The sequence below is a fragment of the Callorhinchus milii genome, unplaced genomic scaffold (assembly GCF_018977255.1).
Source record: "Callorhinchus milii isolate IMCB2004 unplaced genomic scaffold, IMCB_Cmil_1.0 Scaffold5, whole genome shotgun sequence".
Lineage (NCBI taxonomy): Eukaryota > Metazoa > Chordata > Chondrichthyes > Chimaeriformes > Callorhinchidae > Callorhinchus > Callorhinchus milii.
The window spans coordinates 62,150,065-62,173,047 of record NW_024704746.1 but is presented as its reverse complement, the minus strand read 5'-3'; the positions used below and the strand labels follow the sequence as shown (position 1 = coordinate 62,173,047).

Below are 22,983 nucleotides of genomic sequence, written 5' to 3'. Positions count from 1 at the left end.
TTATTTAACTTGATTCAAAAGTAAATATGTGTTTTTTGTCCTCCCAATCTCCACTGAGAACTCAGATTGTTAGAACTGAGGATTGGAAGCATTTCCTCTCGCAACAAATGATGAAAATGTGGAATTCTCTGCCTCAGAAAGCTGTCGATGGAATCGATAAGAATGTTTAAAAGAGAGATCAACATTCTTAGAGTAGGAGTATTACAACAACAAACCAACTCGCATTTATATAGCGCCCTTCATGCCTTTACATAGCAACCTTTTATTAAAGGTGAAAGGGTGAGGCATTGGGATTAAAAGATCTCCCAAACTAAACTGGTGGAACAGGCTCAATCTCCTGAACGGCTGCCTCCTGTTCCTGTTTTCTCATGTTCTATGAAATGTTCTCATTCATACTCAATGTTTCAGCATGTCTGAAAATGTAAAATCATGGAGTGAGACATAACATTAAAGAGTTTTATATTTTCCTCTCCAAGCCTCCTGTGCAGCACGTCATTTCCAGCTGAGAGGATCGATGGAGAATCTGCCTTTGTGCCTCCTTCAATAGCAAATATGCAAACATGGCCTAGTGCTTTATTTGTCCCTGTCTTGAGAATCACCTGACTTTATTTGGTAGCCTTCCAGAGACCAGAAAATTGCAGAGTGGGAGTTTCCAACAATGTTTCACCACTGCCTTATTTGTCATTTAGCAGAATTTGACTCAAACCTTTCACAAAGTTACATGGGGAAACACTTTGAGAGGTTTCAGTGTTCGAGGTGTATCAAATGCAAGGATTCTTTAATTGCTTTCAATTTAGGCGCTTCTATAAACTATTCGGGCAGTTATTTTCTGTGTGTGACCTTGGAATACACTGAACAGAAGCAAGGACAAAATCTCTGGTAGATTAGTCTGCCTTGCAGCTATTTGACGGATAAAGATACAAATTAATGTCTGGTTTATATGGCAGGAAGTGAGGCATAACTTCCAGCAGTAGAGCAATATGAAGCAGAAGTCAGATTTATACTTTGGTTGTAGGTTGAGGAGACGTCTGCACATGACTTGCATGATCTGAGCACTTTTAAAGGGTAACTTGTAAGTGGAGACTAAATGCTTCCCCCTCTTTGTTGAAATTTTTCTCTCCAGATGGTATTCTGCAGCATGCAATGTAGTTTGCTTTGGAATCTCTGCATACCTTCAATGAATACTGCATTAGATCTTCAGTAGGTTATATTTCAAGCACAAGAACAAAATCTTAGATATTTTTCACCATGGTATATGGGGAGTACTATCAAACTAATTGAACCGTCACGTGCAACAGTACGTTTCGGTGTTATTATTACTACGTTTTAGTGCTGTTTGTTAGCTGATAATAATAATCAAATTTACATACACAATCAAAGATGGGCTTTATTCCAAAGTGTTTCCGCATTTACAATTGGTGTAGCACTTAAATATCTTGAAATGTTTCCCAGGGAATCCCTGTTGAATACATTTGTAGGACAATACAGAAGTAAGATCTCTTAAGTCTTGAAGTGAGTGACCAATTTATCTAGAGGATTATTCCTTTTTCGTATGGTAAATAATACGTAAGAGCATTTTCTAAAAAAAATTCAAGATTGTGTTAAATTGTGGAGGAAATTATTGAATTTGCCATTCACTTCATGGCTGTGAATCCTCACATTTGATATAGCTCCGTTCACGTGAGGAGGATGTCCCAAAGCGGGTCACCAGATTTATTGTAAAGTGCAGTGACCGTATGTTTTCGATCTTATGCTGCAGCTAATTTGTGAACATCAGTGTCCCAGAAACAGCCATGGAGTAAATGACCAATTTTATTCGGGCAATTGTTGGCCAGGACACCGGGAGAAACTTCATTGGTTATTGCTATGTGCAGATCGGCTGCCACATTGGCCTACAAATAGTCGCAGCACTTTACAGGAAAATCTCTGAAGAACTTCAAAATATGAAAAAGATCAGGCATTAAATTAAATGCAAAGATTATTATTTGTTACCTAGGGATTGAATTTCTTCCTCATGTTAGCCTGTGAGACCTTTTTCTTTCTTTCAAATTTAGGATTGTCAAATTGTGGGGAATGCCTTTTTTAAATCTTAATTTGGAATTCAGTTTTTTGCAATCATTGAAAAGGATTCACAAATTGGCTGAATTTGCGAATTGTAAAATAAAATGGTCTTGCAAGCTAATACTAAGTGGAATTTCAGGCTTCAGAATTGAACAGATCAATCAACCGTACTAAATGTATAAATAATACACTACAACATTTAGCAGTGCTGGCAGCATATTCCATTAGTATGTGACTGAAAGTTCTTAATCTTGCATTTGATATAGGGCCTTATCACATATTGATATTTCTCGAAGTGCTTCACAGAATTTTGCTGTGAAGTGTTGTGACTGTATTTAATGAATAACTTGCTCATTTAATTTGCTGTCTTTTTGCTCTCTACATAAACTGTAGACTTGATTGAAAGTTGTTCTTAAAACCGTAATAAATGTATTCTCTTGTTTTTTCTATTCAGTAGTTTTGCACCGGGCTATGACTCGGTGACATAGTCTGTAGTCTTCAGAAGTGAGATACTGTACTGCTAATTGGAATACTTGAAGCATAAATAGACTTCTCAATCAATTCTTTATGAAATACCAATGACACAAGTTTTTTTTAAAAATCAGCACTTCAAACTTTGTGCGTTGGTACAGTCAGTTTTGCCTGAATGGTGCTACTTCAGACTTGAATTGCTTAGTTTCTGTGTATAATTTTCACGTCACTGGAAAATCCATTTAAATCTGACTACAGTACGCTAAATGATAATTCAATGTTATCCAAATTTGTAAACCAAATCAACCAGGTGCCTTTTTGATCTTCAACAACAAAACACTCTGCATGAATTTATGATCTGTCACTGTTTTCGCTCTAAAATGGATAGATGGTCTTGCTTGCTTCTCTCTGTCGATGCTGCTCTTGAATCAGCTAACTGCGGTGATTTCCAAATGCAAGGATTATTATTATTTTATAGAAGATGCTCAACTTTATTAAAATGTGATTCACATTCAGGAGCCTCTAATAACATGAAGTATCTTCATTTGGTTACTGTAGCGGATTAGTTAATTAATTAACACTCCTTTCCCCCTCACCCTTTCCATCTGCTTTTTTGTGCCACCCCTAGCATAAATAGAGCTATTTTGCTATCTGGCTTGAGCTTAGACAATAGATTCATATATGAATTCCCAAATCTGTCGAACAGACAAATTATCAATGAACTTTTGATTGGTCTTTGCACTTAAGCATGGACTATGTGGCACAAATTAAAGCTCCAGCATACTGCTGTTTGACGTTTTGAAAACAGTAAATGATTTCACTGAGTGTTCTCTGAATGCTACGATGCACAATTTAACTACTAGAAAAAAGGGTGGGATGGATTCTGTAAAACATTAAGCTGAATTAAAATATTGGCTAAGGACCTTGGTAAGTAATTTAAATCAACTCTGCTTCATTAAGATAAAGAAATAGAAAATCGAAATCTTAAGGGCCCATTTTATTTGTCTTCATGCAAAATATTGCAGTTCAGAATGCAGTAATTCCTCAGTTGAAACAGATCAATCTGTGTTAGGCTTTTAAAGCTGAATAAGAAATTTTGCATTTTCCTCTTGTAAAATCTGAAAAGTGTTCTGCAGAATTCCAGTGCAATATATTTAACGGGATTGACTGCTAGTATGATTGGTTCAATAGACCAGTCAGTACATGCACACTTTATGGGAGCTTTGAGGATGCTTTTTGGAAGCCATTTAATGTTTTGTGTAAAGCACAGGTATGTTTTTTATTAAGCTGACTTGCTGAGGCATGGTTTTATAGGTGTCTGTGGGTTCCTGGTACCATCACCTGAGGAATATTTCTATTTGAGCACACAGTGAACGCCAACGGGCTATTCCAACATAAGGGAATTAATTATCTTGCAGTTGTTAGTAGATGTCTGCACACACGTCCTTCTCTGTATACTTTTCCAATAGAGGTTTCCTTTGAATAGAGAAACCTAGCTGATCTTTTTTTTAGTCCTGCCATAGTTCAGAGGTGATGAGGCCACTCCAAGTACTTCCCCTCGCTCACATGAGCTAACTTGGCACAGGTCAGGAATCCAATCTGTGACCTTCTGAAGCAGAAGGTTTGGTGCTGTACCAGTTGGTGCCTTTCACACCAGGTCCCTTCATTAATCTTAAGGAAGAGATTCTAAAATAGGTTTAATCAGGAAAGACATCCTCAGCTCAGGCACAGAAATTTATTTACGTAGGGATCATTCTCAAAATGTGTACAACGGATGTGCCAAATATTTTCCAGAGATCTGCTCTATAATCTTTAATGCAGAGGAGGTTAAGCACTGAGATATTTAAAATAATAAAAGTATTAACGGGCGGGCTATAGAGTGGATATCAGTCTGGTATTAGGACTTATTAAAATCAGAACTTAGACTGTAAAAACTGAAGTCAGTAAGCATTTCTTCATACAGAAAGTTGTAAAGATATGGAATGCTCTGCCCCCAGAAAGCTGTAGAGGCAGAATCAATAGGCTGTTTAAAAAAGAGAGAGGTGGATACTTGGGTAGGAGAGGTATTAAGTATTACAAAAGGACGATACTGAAAGAATCATTGAACTAGCATTGTAGATTTCTTGAAGGTTTACATATTTTTGAATGTATAGATATGTTCTGCTTATTCATTTGCAGGTAACAGTGAAAAACGGAAACTTGGTGCAGAAGAATTCCAGTTTAAAAAGATAAAGAAGAAAAAGAAAAAGAAACACAAGGAAGGTGAAAAGCGAAAACGACCCAAAATGTGCAGCAAATCCATTCAAACGGTTTCCTCAGGGCTTGTATCAGAAATCAAAGAGCAGGGGATAACATCGATAGAAGACGAAAATAGGTCAGCCAACTTGTACCTAGAAGGTGGACTGCCTGAATGTACGTCAACAGAAAGCAGTCGACTGGCACTTAACTTGTGCAGGGATTTCTGTGTTGAAAGCAAAGGTTCAGGACTGGATTTATTGTTCAGAAGGTTTATTCACATAGAAGACCAGCCAAATGGAGGAGCTTCGGTGTTGCACGCCTACAAGGATGAACTCTCTTCCCTATCTCCCATGGAGATGGAGAGATTTGCAGAGGAGTTTGTGAATATGACTTTTAGTGAGAATAATAACTCTGCCCATTATGTTATGGGTATTGTTCATGGAGCCGCTGCATACTTACCAGATTTCCTTGAATACTTTGCCTATAGCTTTCCAAATGTTCCAGTAAAGATGGAGATCCTGGGAAAGAAGGATATAGAGACAACTACCATGTCAAACTTCCATGCTCAGGTAGGGACTGTTGATGTGTGCATATTTTTTTAATTCAATGTGGCTGGTGGGCACTCAAAGAAAAATTGCCTGTATGATGTGTTTTCAGATCAGACAGATGAATATGAAACCTTCCAACAGATTTTGGTGCTTGGCTTTCTTAAGGAAAGTAGTGCATCCTTTCAGTCTTTGCCAGCTAGTCTGAAGAAATTAGCCTCGGAATTTCATATCCACCAGGGAATTGAAATCTGTTGGTAGCATCTGTTGATGCTTCAAGTTCCAACCAAGGAAGTTGTTTAAAAAAAAATTTAAGTAATCACTCCATTAATAGATTTGTTCTATTAAATGCTGTGAATTGGTCTGTCCTTCCTGTTCTACAACGACAAAGCTTTCGAATAAGCCTTCTTAGAATTGTAGAGGATAGGATTTCCTATGCTGTTTTTAACAGGGTAATAAAAGAACATTTGTTGTTTTAAAATAAACTCCTCATGTAATCCCTTCTCATTCCCTAGAGGAGGGTAGGTGACCTGCCAGTAAGAGAGTTGTATATACTGCTCTGACAAGAATTGAGGAAAGGCCTCACGGTCACTGGATAGGAGCCAGATGCCTGAAAATTCGCAGTGTTAATATTTCAGATTGTGTGAATTTTGGAAAAAGACTGAAATCTGTCTTAACTTGGAAACAGTTAGAAAACTAACTTCCAAATTAAGACTGAATTTAAGGATTATACAAAATTTCAGTTCTCTTAAACACAATTTTCATTTTGACCACAATATTAAAACTTTCTTTCATGTTTAAATATTCATTCTTCAGTGAATACGATAAATGTCTTAAATATCTGCTCTGCGGAATGTTATACACTCTTCATAGGTCAAATACAACAGGTGCTGTTATATTCTGTGTGAGACTGGCTCAGTTGGTAGGACTCCTGCTTCTTGAGTCGAACGATTATAGATTCAAGCCCCACGTTGGGACTTTGAACTCATACAGCCTAAGTGAATACTCCAATGTAGTGCTGGGGGTGCATTGCTTTGTTGTAGGTACTGTCCTTTGGATTTGAAATTGAGGTCCTGTCTGCTTGTTCGGGTGGATCCCGTGGCACTAATCAAACAGATTGCAGTTTCTCCTGTGTCCTGGCCAACAATCCCCTGAATAAAATTGATCATTCACTTCTCTGCTGTTTGACATTGCTGTGAGCAAATGGGCTGCCATGTTTGTGTACAAACACACAATTGCTACACTTCACTATAAAATCCCGTGAAGTGCTTTGACGCATTCTCCCAATGTGAAAAGCTGTTTACCAAATGCAAGGATTATTTATTATTCACAAAATCAACTAACGCAAAATTTTGTAGGCTTGGGCAGATCCATTTAGGCCAGTATCTAGAATAACTGAACTGACTGCCCAAAAGAATTGGGTATTATGGTGCTGAAAAGGGCTCTCGGATTCAGTGCACGGGAAAAGGTGCTCGTTGTAAACATCTGGCAATGCTTCCACACTAACGTTTCCTGGCCAACAGTAAAGTTGGTCCCAGGCTGGAGGCTTTTTTATTTATGGCCAGTTAGGAATGTTCACCACAGATGCCTGATTCCTCGGTACAGTGCCAGTGGGTGTCTTGACTTTCAAATGGCCACTAACAGGTTTTGCAGTGTTGTTTCAGATCAGAACAGAATCCAGTAGCAGAGGTAGGCTGTTTACTATGCCGATTGGCTATAGAGGTAATTCAACTGGAAAAGATTTGGAAGTTGCCATCCCATTCTGGAATTTGGTCTAAAAATTCTTTACACAGGAAAATTTCATGATGGTAACACCAGACTGTCCTCAACAGATCTTGGATACATACTTTCACAAAGACATTTGACCAAGTTGTCTGAAATGTATATGGTTCTTAAAGAGTGCGAGCTACCAATACTAAAGCTTTCTTTTCAGCACTGTGGGACGTCCTCCCAACGTGAAAGGCACTATACAAATGTAATGTTGTTGTTCTTCAGCTTTGCTTTTGGTCTCAGGATGGATGATTTTTTTTGCGTGGGGACGTGTTTCTGTAGGGCTTTTTCCTGATCTCTAGGGTGCTTAAATCAATAATAATAATAATAATCAAGTAATAACAAGTAATCGAGAACAAAGAGAATGCCCTCCTTTTTACCCTGATAAACTGTGTTTCATCTGGAGATATTATTGATATTATCTTCTCAGGCTTCACTTTAACCCTCTCTTCTCTCCTCCACCCCCCCCCCCCCCCCCCCGGACTCTTGCGCGCATGCACGCACGCACGTGCGCACTCATATAACCTTTCTCCCCTCCCTTCCCAAAAAACCCTCTCTCACCTCCTCACTCTTATCCTTGAGAGATTATGGGATTTTTTTTTGGGGGGGTGAGGTTTAATTTTAAAAATGTAGCATTCCTTTTTTTTGCACCTCTCTTTCCCGATTTTATCTCAAGCAGGATGTGTGATTTCCTCTATCGCTATTTTGTTGCAGAATACCATGCATACCTCATATTTTGGGGCTTAATTAAAGCATTTTTTAATATAGCTCATCGATGTTAGGAGATCCCCCAAAACAATGCCCATGCCACTCCCCCATGCAAGACCTTTCCGATGATGTCAATCGGTTATTGTGTTATTGGCGTACAGAGACACACACACAGACATTTCGTTTTTATTAGTATAAGATAGATAGATGTACTTGCCTTTAGTGGTGCTTAAGAGTAGATCTAATAGTGATTTAAAATTTATGAAAGGGTTTAATAAGGCAGACAGAAATCGGCTGTTTATACCTGACCCAACTGTCCAGCGCCTTGGGACGTCCTCCCGATGTGAAAGGCGCTCTATAAATGAAATCTTGTTGTTGTTGGGAAGTCCATAAAAAGAGGACATTAATAATGATAATTCTTGCATTTGATATAGCGCTTTTCATGTCTTCGAGACTTCTCAAAGTGCTTCACAGAATATACTGTAAAGTGAGTTGACTGTATATTTGTGGACGAAATGCGGCAGCCAATTGCGCACAGCAGTGTCCCACAAACAGTCATGGATTGAGTTAATATTTTTTAAGGATTATTATCCCTGGAAAAGTGATCCTCTAATCGACTAACAACTGGGTTCCTACTTACTGCTAGGTAAACAGAGGCGTGTGGAGTAAGGAAACTTGCCCAACATTTTGCTCTGCTGGGAATAGAGCCCGAGTCTCTCGCTTGCGAGGCGAGTGCTCAAACCACTGAGCTACAGGACCTTATACCTTAAAGATAAGGTAGCCACAAGCAGATCTAAGCGTTTAGGAGGATTGTCTTTACACAGAGGGTGGTTGAGTATGTGGAAGTCATTGTGGGAAGCTGTGATTGAAGCAGCTCTTCCTCAAATATTAGAATATATACTCTGCTTCATGTGCCCCACCATCGGCAGATGGGCCTTCACCCAATTGTTACCTGCTCTCTGGGACCCCATTCCCAGGTCCCTCCAACTTACTCCCTCCCACCAATTTCAAGGTAGGCTTCAAAATATACTTCTTTGACTGCTTTCGGTCATCTTTCCCCTCGGCTTCTACCGTCAACTGCGCTACCCAAACAAGAATGATCATGCCATTTGAGACATCCTCCTGATGTGAAATGTGCTGTTAAGTATATATTCTGTTGTATTGAAATCATCAATGCATTTAAGAGAAAACTTAATATATACATGGGAGAGAGATTAGGATGGGTGGAATATAAACACCAAAATGGACTAGTTGGGGTGAATGGCCTCCAGTTTCAATACAATACAGCTTATGCAACTATGTAATTTACTGTTTCTATTATCTTTAAGTTCATACAACAGCTATTTCTGTCATCTAGAAATCATTAATCTTTGGTTCCAATCAGATAATCTTTCGGGACTGAAATGCTGTACACTGTCCAGCGTCTTGGGACGTCCTCCCGACATGAAAGGCGCTATACAAATGTAATCTTGTTGTTGTTAGGAAATTCAATGCTGCTAGTGCCTGCATGGGATTTAAATTTGATACCGCATAAGGATCTGCCTCTTATAAGTTAACAGACCTGCTTTTTGAACCTGGTGGTTTGCTGGGGGTTACAATTGCATAAATGAATGGCTGGCTTCACTCCAGAGTTTAATTGCGAAAACGTGGGAAAGTAATTGAATTACTGAGAACGTCATTTGATTAATCTAATTTTGATTTGGTTTCAGGGAGGGCCAGTATTCTGTCCCTCTTTATCAATTATCACAGGCTCAAAAGCAAGGGAGTGTTGGGGAGCAGCAGCTTATATATACACATGGCATGGTTGGGAGTAACATGTTATATCAGACGGAGTCCTAAATTTTTAAAGAAGAACGTCCCTTTTAGAATCCTCAACACTCTTGAATTGTCTGGTCCTAATTCTATTAAGTTATGGATGTATTCACTTTGAAGCCATGCAATAAGCCATAAAGTTGAAGTGTATTGGGGGGGAGGGGGGAAAGCTGGGATATGAGGCTAGGCATAGGGTCGAGGATAGGCACTCATGGAGTATTAACACCAACCAGACTGGGTGGGCTGAATAGCCTTTTTCTGAGCTGTACCATCAAGGACTCTCAAATCCAGTTTGACATGTGTTGACTTGTATTTGTGTTCAAGATCAGTAACCCGATTGCTTCATCTATTCCTTTTAGGAATTAAACAAATCTGGATCATATCTTCTGTCATTTGTTAGATGAAAACAAGTTTACTACTGTGAGTTTGTCTTCATGTGGTAATTTGGAGCCTTATACATTCTTATCGTAGTACATTCTTATTGCTTTTCATTAAAATCTCTTTAATGAATCGTCTCATTTTGAAGTTGGGAGTCCCAAACTATAATCTGGTAAAAATGCAGCCTCATCAACAGTCTACTTAAGGTTAGAATAACTTGTTTAAATTTATGGTCAAATGCCCTTGAGGTGCATCCAATGCATTATTAACTTGCACACTGACTGTAAAATTTCAGTGATTGGTGCTTTGTACTTGCCTTTTCTAATGTAATTGCATACATTCAACTGCATTTGTGCTAATTAAAAAAACACTGACTAATCTGGAACCCTGCTGTTGATATTCACCAACCATTTATTGCAGGTAACAACTAACTGATCAAATTTCTAATTACTGTGTGATACCTAACAAGTTTTTTCCCCAAAAAAATATTGCCCATCAAACATTCTGGAACCTACACATGAATACACAAAACGAATGAAAACGATTTGCCAATATTACCTTCAAAATTCTGATGGGAAATAATACATTAGTCTGCACAATTGGGGTACAAGTTTACTCTATGTTTGCGACTTGATGTTTATACATTATGCTGTGCGGCAATTGGCTACCGCGTTTTGCCCACAAAATACAGTCAACCACTTTATAATACATTCTGTGAAGCGCTTTGGGATGTCTCAATGTAATATGGCGCTATATCAAATGCAAATATTATTATTTTGAAGTGTTTACTTGCTGTCTCACTTTAAAAAAAAATCTTACATCTACTGCCCCATTTAGTTCTTAGAATGTGAAGCCTGGATATATGTGAAACTGTAATACAGCTTTTTGATGCTGGGGTATGGTGAAGCTGCGCCGAATGTAATTAGTCCCAGTCTGGTTGACCTGCTTACAAAACACTGACTGAACCACACCCTGTGGTCTTTGTATCCTATTGTTGGCAGCAGTCTGGATTGTCTGCACAGAGTACAATTTTGGAAGCTTTCCCACATTTTGGCTGGACAGCACAATAACAGTCATATTTTTGACGATCAGCAATTAGATGCATTTTGACAGTGTCAGGCCTGACACTCCTATCTATATACCCAAAGGAATAGAAATCCATCAGGCAAAATAGATACGACTGTGAAAGGAAGGTTTATTATAAAATAATAAGCTTCAACAACGTGCAAAATATTTACAAAGTTCTTAATTGAATTTGTGGAGTCCTGTAGCTCAGTGGTTAGAGCACTCGCTTTGCAAGCGAGAGACCTGAGTTCAATTCCAGGCAGAGGGCGAAACCTTGGGCAAGTTTCCTTACTCCACACAGAGCCTAATAATCCTCCAAAAACAATAATAAATTGGTCATTTTCAATCTACGACTGTTTGTGGGACATTACTGTGCGCAATTGGCTGCCACGTTCGCCCACAAATATACAGTCAATTCACTTTACAGTGTGTTCTGTGAAGCGCTTTGGGACGTCCTCCCGACGTGAAAAGCGCTATATCAAATGCAAGGATTATTATTATTATTAATTGGAAGTATATAACACGTTGGGCTCTAATCTTAAAGTTTTAGAAGTCTGTAACTTGGTGCCAAATTGATTATATTAAATATTTTATAATACATGTACCTTTGTCACTAAACAAATTTCAGATTGTTTAATATTTAAGCGAGGTCTCTTTGGAGCTGAACTGGTTTCAAGATGACATGCTTGACAACGGATTGTTGGATTCGAGCCAGCCCTGCGTGGCAGTATCGGTCGTCCAGTTTCTGAGCCAGGTGGGTCTGCAGTATTCCAGGACACTGCTGATTATAGCACACCCAGCCTGGCTCATCAGCATATCAGTCACCATATATTTTTATTCCACCACTGGAGCTGACTGAGTTACTCATAAAATGAATTTTGCTTTCCAAGTGCAATGTTGTGAAATTTCTGCATGCAATATTCTGTTTACATCTATTATTTTTGTTACTACTCCCTTCTGTTAGGTTAGCAGAGCTATTATTTCACCTTCACATGTAGATTGGGGGTGCTTAAGAATATTTTATCCTGTAAGTAACTAGTTCTATTCAATGTCACAATAGCCTGCAAATTGGGGTTGATGGTATATATTGTTGAAAATGGTTACTTTTTTACAATGTGTTGAAGGAATGGGGAGCGGTGGAGGAAGAGGCAGGATTCTGGTCATGACATTGCATTTATCTGTAACGTATTGGTTAGATAAAGCACCAGCTCGCAAGCGAGAGGACTTGGGTTCAATTCGCGGGCAGGGCGAAATCTTAAGCAAGTTTGCTTACTCCACGGGCCTCTGTTTACCCAGCAGAAAGTAGGAACCTGGTTGATAGCTGATTGGCAGATTGCTTAATAATAATTTGGTAACTCTTTCCACATCTGTTTGCGGGACATTACTGTGCACAACAACTTGATAAGGCGCTAAAATCAGATGCATGGATTATTATTATTATTATCATTATCCAGTGGAGTTTTTGCTTTTTCATTATGTCTTGACTTAACTAAGTCAACTGCCTGCTCACTGGATTTCCCACCTCCTCCCTCCACAAGATACAGATTATTCAGAACTCAGGAACCTATCACCCCCGTTCTTGCTCGGCTTCACTGGCTCCCCATTCCTCAGATAATCGAGTACAAAACCCTCATTCTTACCTTCAAGGCCTCCACGGTCTTGATGCCCCTACCTGTCCGATCTCATAACCCCATATCTGTCTCTCTGCTCGGCGGGAAACGGACCTGCTTCAGGTCCCCCGCACTTCCTGTGCCACCATTAACGGTCAGACATTCAGCATCTCTGCCCCACACTCTGGAACTGTATCCCGCAATTCCTCTGCCTCACCCCCTCTCTTGCCTCCCATCAAGTCCTGTCTTAAGACCTTCCTCTTTGACCATTTCTTTGGCCACACTCCCACCCCTCCCTGCCCTCCTCCCCTTCTGACCCCAACTCCCGGTATGGTCCAAAACCCATGATTGTCCAGCGCCGTGGGACGTCTTTCTGACGTGAAGGAAACTGTACAAGTGTAATTTGTTGTTGCTTATCTCAGTCTGTACCTTTACAATTGTTTGAAGCACTCATATAAGTGCTTTTTGTAATACTCGTGTTTCAATGTTTGGACTGTATTGAAATAATTGGTTTGACCACTACTAGGTGAATTTTGTTTATCTGTACGTATAACTGTTTTGCTGTATTTTGTGAAATGTACAGTATGTTTATTAAATGAAATGAATATCAGCAGCCTTGATGGTTTAGTGGTTAGAGCTGCAGTTTACAGGCAGAAGCTTGTTGGTTCAAATCCCGTGCTAAGTTTGCTGGTCTCAACTGAGGCTGCAAATGGAGGCTAAGTTGATCCTTGAAGGGGGAAAGAAACCGCCTGCTCCCTAGTTGTTGCATGTGTGGCAGCTGGGTGGGAAGAGGACAGGTCTGACTGTTATGGCCTCTGCAGTTGACTGACCGCACTCCCTGCCGAGGCTCAGCAAATTAAACAATGGCAGCGGCCACAGATCACACTAATGATTTGGATTCGGGAATCAGCAGTACAATTTCAAAATTTGTGGATGACAACAAATTGGGGGGAGTAGTTAATACAGAGGAGGACTGCAACAAATTACAGCAAGACAGTAATAAACTTGCTGAGTGGGCATTTAAATAGAAAATGCATTTCAATGTAGAAACGTGTGAGGTGGTACATTTTGGTAGAAGGAATAAGGAAGTCACATACATCCTGGAAAATAAAAACCTAAATGGGATAGAGGAGCAAAAGGCGCTAGGGGTACACATACACAATTCACTAAACTTAGCAACCCGGGTTAATCAGACCATTTATTATATTAAAAAAAAGCAAACCAGACATTGGGGTTAATTTCTAGAGGAATAGAAATGAGAAGCAGGGAAGTCATGGTAAACTGCTATAGAACCGTGGTTAGACCACACTGAGAATACTGTGTGCAGTTCTAGTCCCTATGTTATAGAAGGGATGTGGAGGCACTGGAGAGGGTGCAAAGGAGATTCACAAGAATGATCCCAGAACTATCAGGAAAGGCTGAACATACTTGGACTCTTCTCTTGAAAAGAGGAGGGTAAGGGGTGACCTGATAGAGGTCTTTAAAATGATGAAAGGTTTTGATAGGGTAGACATAGGGAAAGCGTTTCCACTTGTGGAGAAGACCAAAACCAGGGGGTCATCAATATAAAATAGTCACAGATAGATCAAATAGGGAAGTTAGAAGAAATTTCCTCACACATATTGTGCATAACTAAGGCTGTAAGAAAATCACATGCTGGAAACCGCGACTTTTAATGTCTACAGTGAGTACATCCAGGCTGAATGGTCCAATAAGAGCCAGGGATGGGTTAATGGACAGATGGATGGTCTAATAGGAGACTACACTCACTAGTCATTAAACGTTGTAGGTTCCAGGCCACGTTGTTTCTTACAGCCTTATAAACACATGTTTAACCAGGAACCCTTGGAGGATGGGAGAAAGTGGAAGAAAAAAGATCTTTTGCTTAGGAGTGCGTCTGGAAGGGCTATGAGACTGCTGAGTATTCCAATAATTTAAATTATTTTACAACATTTTATTTACCTTATTGCGGATACAGTCAGGCAGATTCATTCTACAGCAGTAAAATCATATCAACATTTGATTCACCTAAATCTATCTTTAGAGTTCTAGGAATGTAGAAACAGCAGTAGGCCATTCAATTCATTGAACTTTTTTTGTCATTTTATTAGATCGTGGCAGATCATTTGATCCTATTTCACTGCCTTTTTCTCCATATTCTTTAATACTATTGCTTCTTAAGTATTTGTCTTTCTCCCTTTTAAACATCCATAAATGTTTTAAACATCATTCTGATCTATTGGGTTAGTGTATTCACTCAACCCTAGTAATGTGTTTTTTCAATCCAAAATGAGGTCTTGCTGCAGGGACCATCTTGAGGAGGTGGTTTCAACAGAACATCGATTTATTGTTGCTTCTGCAGTAGGCGATACAGGCATTGCAAACTACTTTATTTTCTGCTTATAATTAATCTAATGTGACAGATCAGCTTGGTTAGCAGCAATTGATGAAAAAGTTGGGGACAACTTCCTGGAGTTGCTGTTTTTAAAGTGAACTTTTTTTAAACGTTGTTTGGACTACCCAGGAGCTTTGAGGGAACATTTTTAATGTCATTCAAGAAATAACATTAAAAACTCCCTTGAAAGCAGAGCTTAGTTGCACATGCACAAAGCTCTCCACAGCAATAGTAATCAGCAGCAGGAAATCTGTTTACTGTTCTTTACTCCTCTGCACTGCCCTGATCCCTTCAACAGTATAACTACACCAGAAATAAGGTAATCTCAATAAACTCCTCTAAATAGTTTTGTGCTTGTGAATGAGATAGAAGCAGAGCTGGTGGAAATTGGCATAGTTATTGGGACTCCCAACCTTTCAGCGTCTGGTACCTACTTGAGTTTGAACTTAAAATCATGAATTCTTGACAAGGCCTTCTGGATTTGCATAAGTTTTGTGTAAAGATGGTTGGTGGAGAAAAGGAAATCACGTGCACAAGTATTCCTTTGAGGCTGGAACTGAAACAGTTAAACAAAAGTTTAATTTTTACCTGGTGGGTGCAATCACTTATATTGGAATGATAAAGTGGGGAAAAAATGGTCTGTTCTTCAACTCTGTTTCTTGATGGGTGCCAAAAAAATTATCTATTCCCCTATGTCTTATCTAATTACTATTTTGCCTACAAAATACAGTCAATTCACTTCAATATATTCCGTGAAGCGCTTTGAACAACGTGTTAAGGTGCTATATCAAATGCAAGGATTGTTATTATGTTACTCTAAATTATTTGATGTTGTATAAGTATTTTAGATGGTGCTGTACATGTGCATCTACTGATCTATGTGTTTTAACCTACAATAGGTGAGGCGGACATATTCTCACGGTACTTACAGGGCAGGCCCAATGCGACAGATCAGCTTGGTCGGAGCAGTTGATGAAGAAGTTGGAGATTACTTCCCAGAGTTCCTGGATAGATTGGAAGAGTCTCCTTTTTTAAAAGTAAGTAGTACAATTTGTTAGAGCTGTCGACGGTTGATTATCTGCAAGTTGGGTTTTGAATCTCCAACCTTTATGTGCAGTGCTGAGTAATTAGCCATTTAATTCTCAGTTTCAGTGTACATCTGTTCCATGTCTCTAACTTTCCCAAGCAACTTTCAACTCTGGTTCAAAGCCATAACCATGTTGTGTCCGATCCTGGTGTTGCTATAGCAGCAGCACCCAGCACCTTTAACTTTTGTTGCCAAGTCATTTGAACTGAGGTTATTTCCCTCAAAATATTACAATATCATTAGAACTTTGATCGAGTTAAGGTGTAATACCCCCAATGGTCTAACAATTTAGCTTTATTCGTGAAGAATGTCCACTTGGATAAGGTACCAGAGGATGACGGTAGCCCATGAAACCAAACCCCAGCATACCTTTAGGAGAGTTTTTTTATCAACAAATCCATTTTCTCATACAAACCCAATCACTGAGGTATGTGACCCAAGTAGTATGGTTTTCAACTACATGAAAACAGATCTGAAAACTAACCAATTGATATAGATGGCATAGATGTTTTCAACTTTACAACAACATCTTTATATTTATATATATATATATATATATTTATAGCACCCCTCACACAGGGTGGAGTCTTGGAGCGCTTGACAGTGGTGGAGCTGGGGCGAGGTGGGAAGGTGACCATAAGCACAGTCGAAAAAGAAGGTCTTCAAGCACGACCTGAAGATGGGGAAGTAAGGGGCCAGGCTGTGGGATAGAGGGAGTAGGTTCCAGAGTTTCAAAATATAGGCCCTTACTGAATATAGGAAGACGTAGCTAGAATGCACCTCTCCTAAGCTCAGGTTCACTTCCAGTGCAGTGTACAGGGGAAGCACTCCATTTAAAAAAAAAAGGAGTGCAATACACCTAACCTCTGGTCCTAAAAATATTCACCTTCCAGATTGTGAGGTTGATGCTGTCTTCGCTTTGTGTTCATCCTCCCAGCTCGACTTGAAACTATACTATTGTTCAGTGTTCCAAGAAGCTACCCACATGAAAGGCACTGTATAAATGCAAGTTGTTTGTCACTTCTGTGAGATGGTGACGATTCTGTGCCACTGACGTCACATCATGAAGGACATGATGTCAACAGAGCATCTTGCAGATGACACTAATGAATAGCGCACAACGTGACATCAGCAGCAATCTGATGACGCAGAATCCGAACCAGTGGCGATTTATTTCGCAGCCCTTTTATAACGAGACGTCTAATATTTTGGGAGTCGAAACATCGCATTATAATGGGGATTTCCCTATAGTTGTCTCGGCAAGTAACTGGCATTGTGCAAAATAACAAATTACTGAAATATTCAGATTTAGGGTCAGACCCCAAATGCTAACTTAGTGTTCTGATGATGCTATACATTTTCAGCATCTCATTTTTTTATTTGGTATCCAGCGTTCCCTTTTTATCTCCAAAAATAATGCACTTTAACTTTTTGCATTTATAAGGACGTTTCCCTGTTCATCTTGCTTCTTATCATACAATCATAGAATTATACAGCACAGAAGGAGGCCTTTCGGCCCATCGTGTCTGTGCTGGCTCTTTGAAAAGAGCTAGTCAATCCCACTCCCCCGCTCTCTCCCCATAGCCCTGCAAACTTGTCCTCCCCAAATAATTATCTACTTCTTTCTTAAAAGTTGTTGTTGATTGGCTTCCACCACCCTTTTAGGCAATGCTTTCCAGATGCATTTTAATTTCCCTTTGTGTAACTGACACATTGGGAAATGTATTGCCCTCTATTCAGCTATTTGTACAGTCTCTCTAGAATTCTTAAAATGTTAACTAGCTTAATAAACCTTTGCTGTCCAGCTGGTTTCTTTTTAATGTTATGCTGAGGCAATAGTCAAGGTACAAAGGGCATTCAAAATTCTGGCTTAAAGTATTTAATATTACTTGTTGTTTAAAAAAATCATTAAACTGATTGGTTTAATCAATCAGTTGATTGATTTGGTAAACAAACACATCACATTTTAGCACCAGATGCATTTAAAAAATTAGTATTTGAGGACTTTCAATTTGTATAGAATAATAATTAACTTAATCACCGTAACTTGACTTTGAACAGCTGGGTGTCTTGACACACGTGTGAACCAACCACCATGCTTAAGAGTTACAGTTTTGCCCATATAATATACGGTCAATTCACTTTACTGTATAGTCTGTGAAGCGCTTTGAGATGTCCCAAAGACTTGATATGGTGCTACACCAAATGCAAGGATTATTATTATTATTTGCGTGAGAGACAGAGACCCTGTTTACCTCCCCCAGGAGGATCGTCGCTGACCAAGATTGTGGGTTCAAGCCTGGTACTCGCTGGTAGGGAGTTTTCCCTGGTATCCTGCCTTATAATGCCCCAGGTTATAAAAAAAATTATCATTCACTTCTTGACTGTTTTTGGGACACAGTTTTGGTGCCAGTTCACTATCCAGCGTCTTGTGGTGTCGTCCCAACGTGAAAAAGGCTAATACAAATGCTTTTTGTTTTGTTGCCTCATTCTCCTACAAATCTATTCACTATGCTTTCCAGGAAAAAAAACGATATGAAGCATTTTGAGGCGCTTTGATGTGTCGAATACAATGATTATTGTGGATCTTGATGGTAGGGCCTTGGTACTAAGCGGAAACCTACCAAGTTTCTGGTTTGAGGTTACTATCCAGTTGCCTTTATTGCACATGTGAATGTCAGAATTATATTTGGGATGCTGCCCGGAGTCAGAATGTCCAGCACACAGTGTGTCAAGGCTGACGCATAAAGAATAACCACTTGGGGCCGAATCATCAGTGCCTATACTACGACAATGTGTGTAGCAAAAGAAGGGGAAAATTGAACAGGACAAAAAGATTTCTGAGGGCTTCTATATTAAAATGTTTACAGTGGAAAAATTGTAAATTCGTAGTTTAAATTATAGTCATTTGTTCGTTGGGGTAAAGGTAAGTTTGCGTACAGCTGCTTACTTAATATATTGCTCTTGAAAGACAGATATGCAGTAATTTAGTTGTGACCAAGTCATATTGTGATACATTTGGATAAATCTGATCTTAGGAAAGCTTTTGTGCTTTTTCTATCTGCAGCGTACATTACCGTGGGGCACACTTTCTAGTCTCAATCTTAAGTGCCGCAAAGAAAGTGACGATGGTCCTATTATGTGGGTTCGTCCAGGAGAACAGGTGATCCCTGTAGCAGACATGCCAAAATCACCTTTTAAACGAAGACGGTAAGTGCAAGATCTTTTTTTCGTGTAATTGGTTGAGGAACCATTTATTGGGGGGAACTTTGTGTGACTGAAATAAAGCTTTATGCTTTTTCTCCTTATCCCATTCCCCCCCCACCCCCGCAGTCATATTATCTTGCTTAAATATTACCTTGCGATCCTTCTTCGCTTCTCATTTTCCTTGAGTGTTTCAATGCCTGGCATAGATTTAATCAGTGAGATCTATTTCTTTTCAAGCAACAAGTTGAACTCTTTCAAGCTAGAAATAAAAGTGTTAATGTTGAGTTGATTATATCTATTTTTATTTTTAGGACTACCAATGAAATAAAAAATTTACAGTATCTACCTCGTGCGAGTGAGCCACGTGAAATGTTGTTTGAGGACAGGACTCGAGCCCACGCAGATCATATCGGGCAGGGATTTGAACGTTGCACGACAGCAGCTGTTGGAGTGTTGAAAGCAGTACAGTGTGGGGATTGGTATGTGAATGCTTGTTCTGAACGCTTATCTTATTATTTGCAAGCTGTTCATTTTCTTCCACACTTAATTATATATTGCAAAGTGTCTGATCTAACACAAAAGTTAATATTACTTTAGAAATATCTTGTGAATATTTCTCTTTGAGGTGCCTAAGTATGGTCTGAGAAGAAAATATTTACACTTTAGAAATTACTATAGAAAATGGTCACGCAGAGACTGTCTTGAATTGGAAGTCTTTGTGCCAATATTGTTATCGTTAATGAACAGTTCATAAATTTAATCTGCACAAAATAATTGTGTGGGTTATGCTACTGTCAGTAATTTGCAGGTGCAGTTTTAAATAGTGATGATTTCTAGAATAAGGAATACAGATCAGCTCGATGCAAATTGTTTCCCACCACAAACTGTATATCAAAGGACTCCAGCTTTCAGATGCGATGCTGAACAGGCTTGTTTATGTGTAACAAAGAGGACTCAATACAATACAAATTTACATTTATGTGGCACCTTTCATGTTGGGAGGAGGTCCCAAGGTCCTTGCTAATTCTGGCTTGAATTGGGGGTAGAAGCCAAGGGGGTTGGGGGCGGGGAAAGATGACCAAAGGTGCGGTCGATCGGAAGGTCTTGAGACGGACCTTGAAAGCGATGAGGGAGGAGTCTTGTCAGAAGGACTCGAGGATGAAGGCCCAGAAAGTGGGGCCGATCAGCTGAAAGCACAACTGCTGATGGTCCGGGCAGGATATGTGAAGTCACCCTCCCCATGACCTCCGTCGCTGGTCCAAAGCCTTTGAAGGTTTAATGATAAATGAACCATTAAACAGTTTTGGCAAAAAATGCCACAAGAAAGGTATCACCTTGGAAACGTATCGGCAAACTACAACACAAGATTTTCCTGGAGATGTTCCTCAAGTCAAAAATAGTGGTGCAATTTCAGATGTGCACAAAGAGAGAAGAAAACTCTTGCAAAGTGTGTAACATTGTTCTCAACCATGAGAGGAAATCAACAATTGCAAACCACCTGAAAAAATATGTTTAAAGAGAGAGGCTGGGTTGCAAGCACAATCTCATAAAATACAGCGCATAATTTCAACCTGGTTCAACACAACCACAATTGCAAAGAAGATCGGGTCAGTGATAGAGTCTAAACTTTTGCCGAAGCAAATATATCGCTATCTGAAACAGACCAGCCTTTGGTACAGCAGTTTCTTGATACTCGAGTCAAGAATGGTGGTGCAATTTCAGGAGGTTACCAACAACACGAGGCATATCTTACAGATGCCTGCAGCATTGAGAGAGAGAGAGAGAGAGAGAGAGATAAACTTAAGGACAAAGTGTCAATTATATTCGATGAAATGACTGACTATGAAAGCTGCTACATAATTAACATTTTAATTGCACTATTGGTGAAAGGTGGCACTGGTAAAGTGTGCTCCTATCTTGCTGACGTGCACTTCATCTGAAAATGAATTACAGCGCTGTGTCTCAAGCAGTCATTCAAACGGTGCAGAATTACGAAATTGCTTACAACATTGTGGTTGTCTGGCACGGATAATGCTACTTACGTGAATGAAGCTTTCAGTTCTGGCCTGTTTCCCGATAGCCTCCACATCCCATGCTTTACCCAAATATTCAACTTGGTAGGAGAAAGTTTTTGTTAAGGCTTTTGTGGATGTCCTTGCACTGGTAAGGGCATTTTCACGTTCTATACGGCAGGGGCAGGAGATAAGGTGCTTAAATCACTTCATGCAAAAAGTTGCCAGAGCAGCAATGACACCATTAGCAACTGGGTGGAACAGCTGTTTTTTTTTGCTGCCGTTCCATACCATGTAAAATCCTTTGAATATTATCACAGCCTTTATGTCAACTCAGCACTGCATTTGCTGCATGAACTTAAAAGAATGTTGCCAGATGAGGCCCAGCATTTAACGCTGAAGATTGCGTTGTTTTACTGATGAGATGTGCAAGTCGACAGTTGAACTAAAGGCTAAATTTGAAAGCTGGATACCTCGCACCCTTTGCTTTTGAGAAAATGGATGAGCTTTTGCTTCTCCTTGAGACTTGTGCCCAATTTTGGAGGACATCATTCAACGGCTTCTCAGTCTGAAGGTATCAATAATATTTTAACACCTGATCAGATTTGCTTCTGTTTTTGCTCTTCTATTGACAATTCATCCGAAAAGCTAAATTACACCAGTGATACCAAGAGTGGGCAACCCGCTATCAAATTCCTTAAGTGTATAAGAATTTTCAATCCTGTGAGTTCCTGTGATGTCACATATCAAGGAGGATTCTAATAATAATAATTGCATTTGATATAGTGCCTTATCACGTCTTTAAGATGTCTCAAAGATGTCTATGCTTCGGTTCCGGGCTTCAGTGACATTCCAGCAGAGTTTACTTTGTACACTTACAAGTTGGCACTCGTTGCTATCCAGTATGCTCTACCACCGGGGAAAATTGACATTGATTTGTTATGGTCTTTAACAGCTGATTGTCTTCCTAATTTGACAACCCCAGCTTTGCAGTCACCAATACAGCTGACACAGAGCACAGCAACTCACTGTATAATCTTGTCCTGTCCAACCAAAGGCGTTCTCTTTCACAAGGCATACTGAAGGAGCTTTATTTCAATCTTGTAATTTAAACATCGAGGTTTTTTTTTTCTTGGTTTCTACTTTCTGTGCTTGTTTACAAAAATATATTCTGTTTGTTTTCGTATCTGTTATGAAAGAAAGACTATCTGCACAATAATTTAATTACCTTGCATATTGTACAGAGCAAGGACTTATGATATTCCTCATAACCTTCCCCTGACCCATCTCTTCTCCAACTACCATCCCATCTTCAACCTTCCTTTTCTTTGCAAGGTCCTGGAACAAATCATTTCCTACCCCTCCAATCTGGATTCCATGATGCCCACAGCTATATAAGTGCAATTTGTGTTTTTTCTTTTTACTTCAATCTTGGACTGATAATAAATTACTTTTTGATAGCTTTTGTGATATGTATGTGCTATATAATATAGTTATGAAACTGGCCTTTGTATCTTTCTAAAATGGCTATATTACTGTTATCCTGTTAGCAATTTCAATTGCTAAAATGTCATTTTTTTTGCTTGTATAATATTTTTTGTGCATAATTCCTGGGGTGTAGGTA

General features: G+C 39.4%; 1 protein-coding gene across 1 annotated transcript in view; it reads left to right on the top strand.

Moving 5' to 3' along the window:
* Positions 1-22,983, top strand: part of LOC103177072 (lysine-specific demethylase RSBN1L) — a 38,807-nt gene that overhangs the window by 12,036 nt on the left and 3,788 nt on the right. Inside the window, exons 2-5 of the mRNA XM_007891030.2 lie at positions 4,711-5,339; positions 15,953-16,090; positions 19,208-19,350; positions 19,659-19,826. Coding sequence (XP_007889221.2) covers positions 4,711-5,339; positions 15,953-16,090; positions 19,208-19,350; positions 19,659-19,826 — 1,078 coding nt within the window. The remainder of the gene's footprint in view (positions 1-4,710; positions 5,340-15,952; positions 16,091-19,207; positions 19,351-19,658; positions 19,827-22,983) is intronic.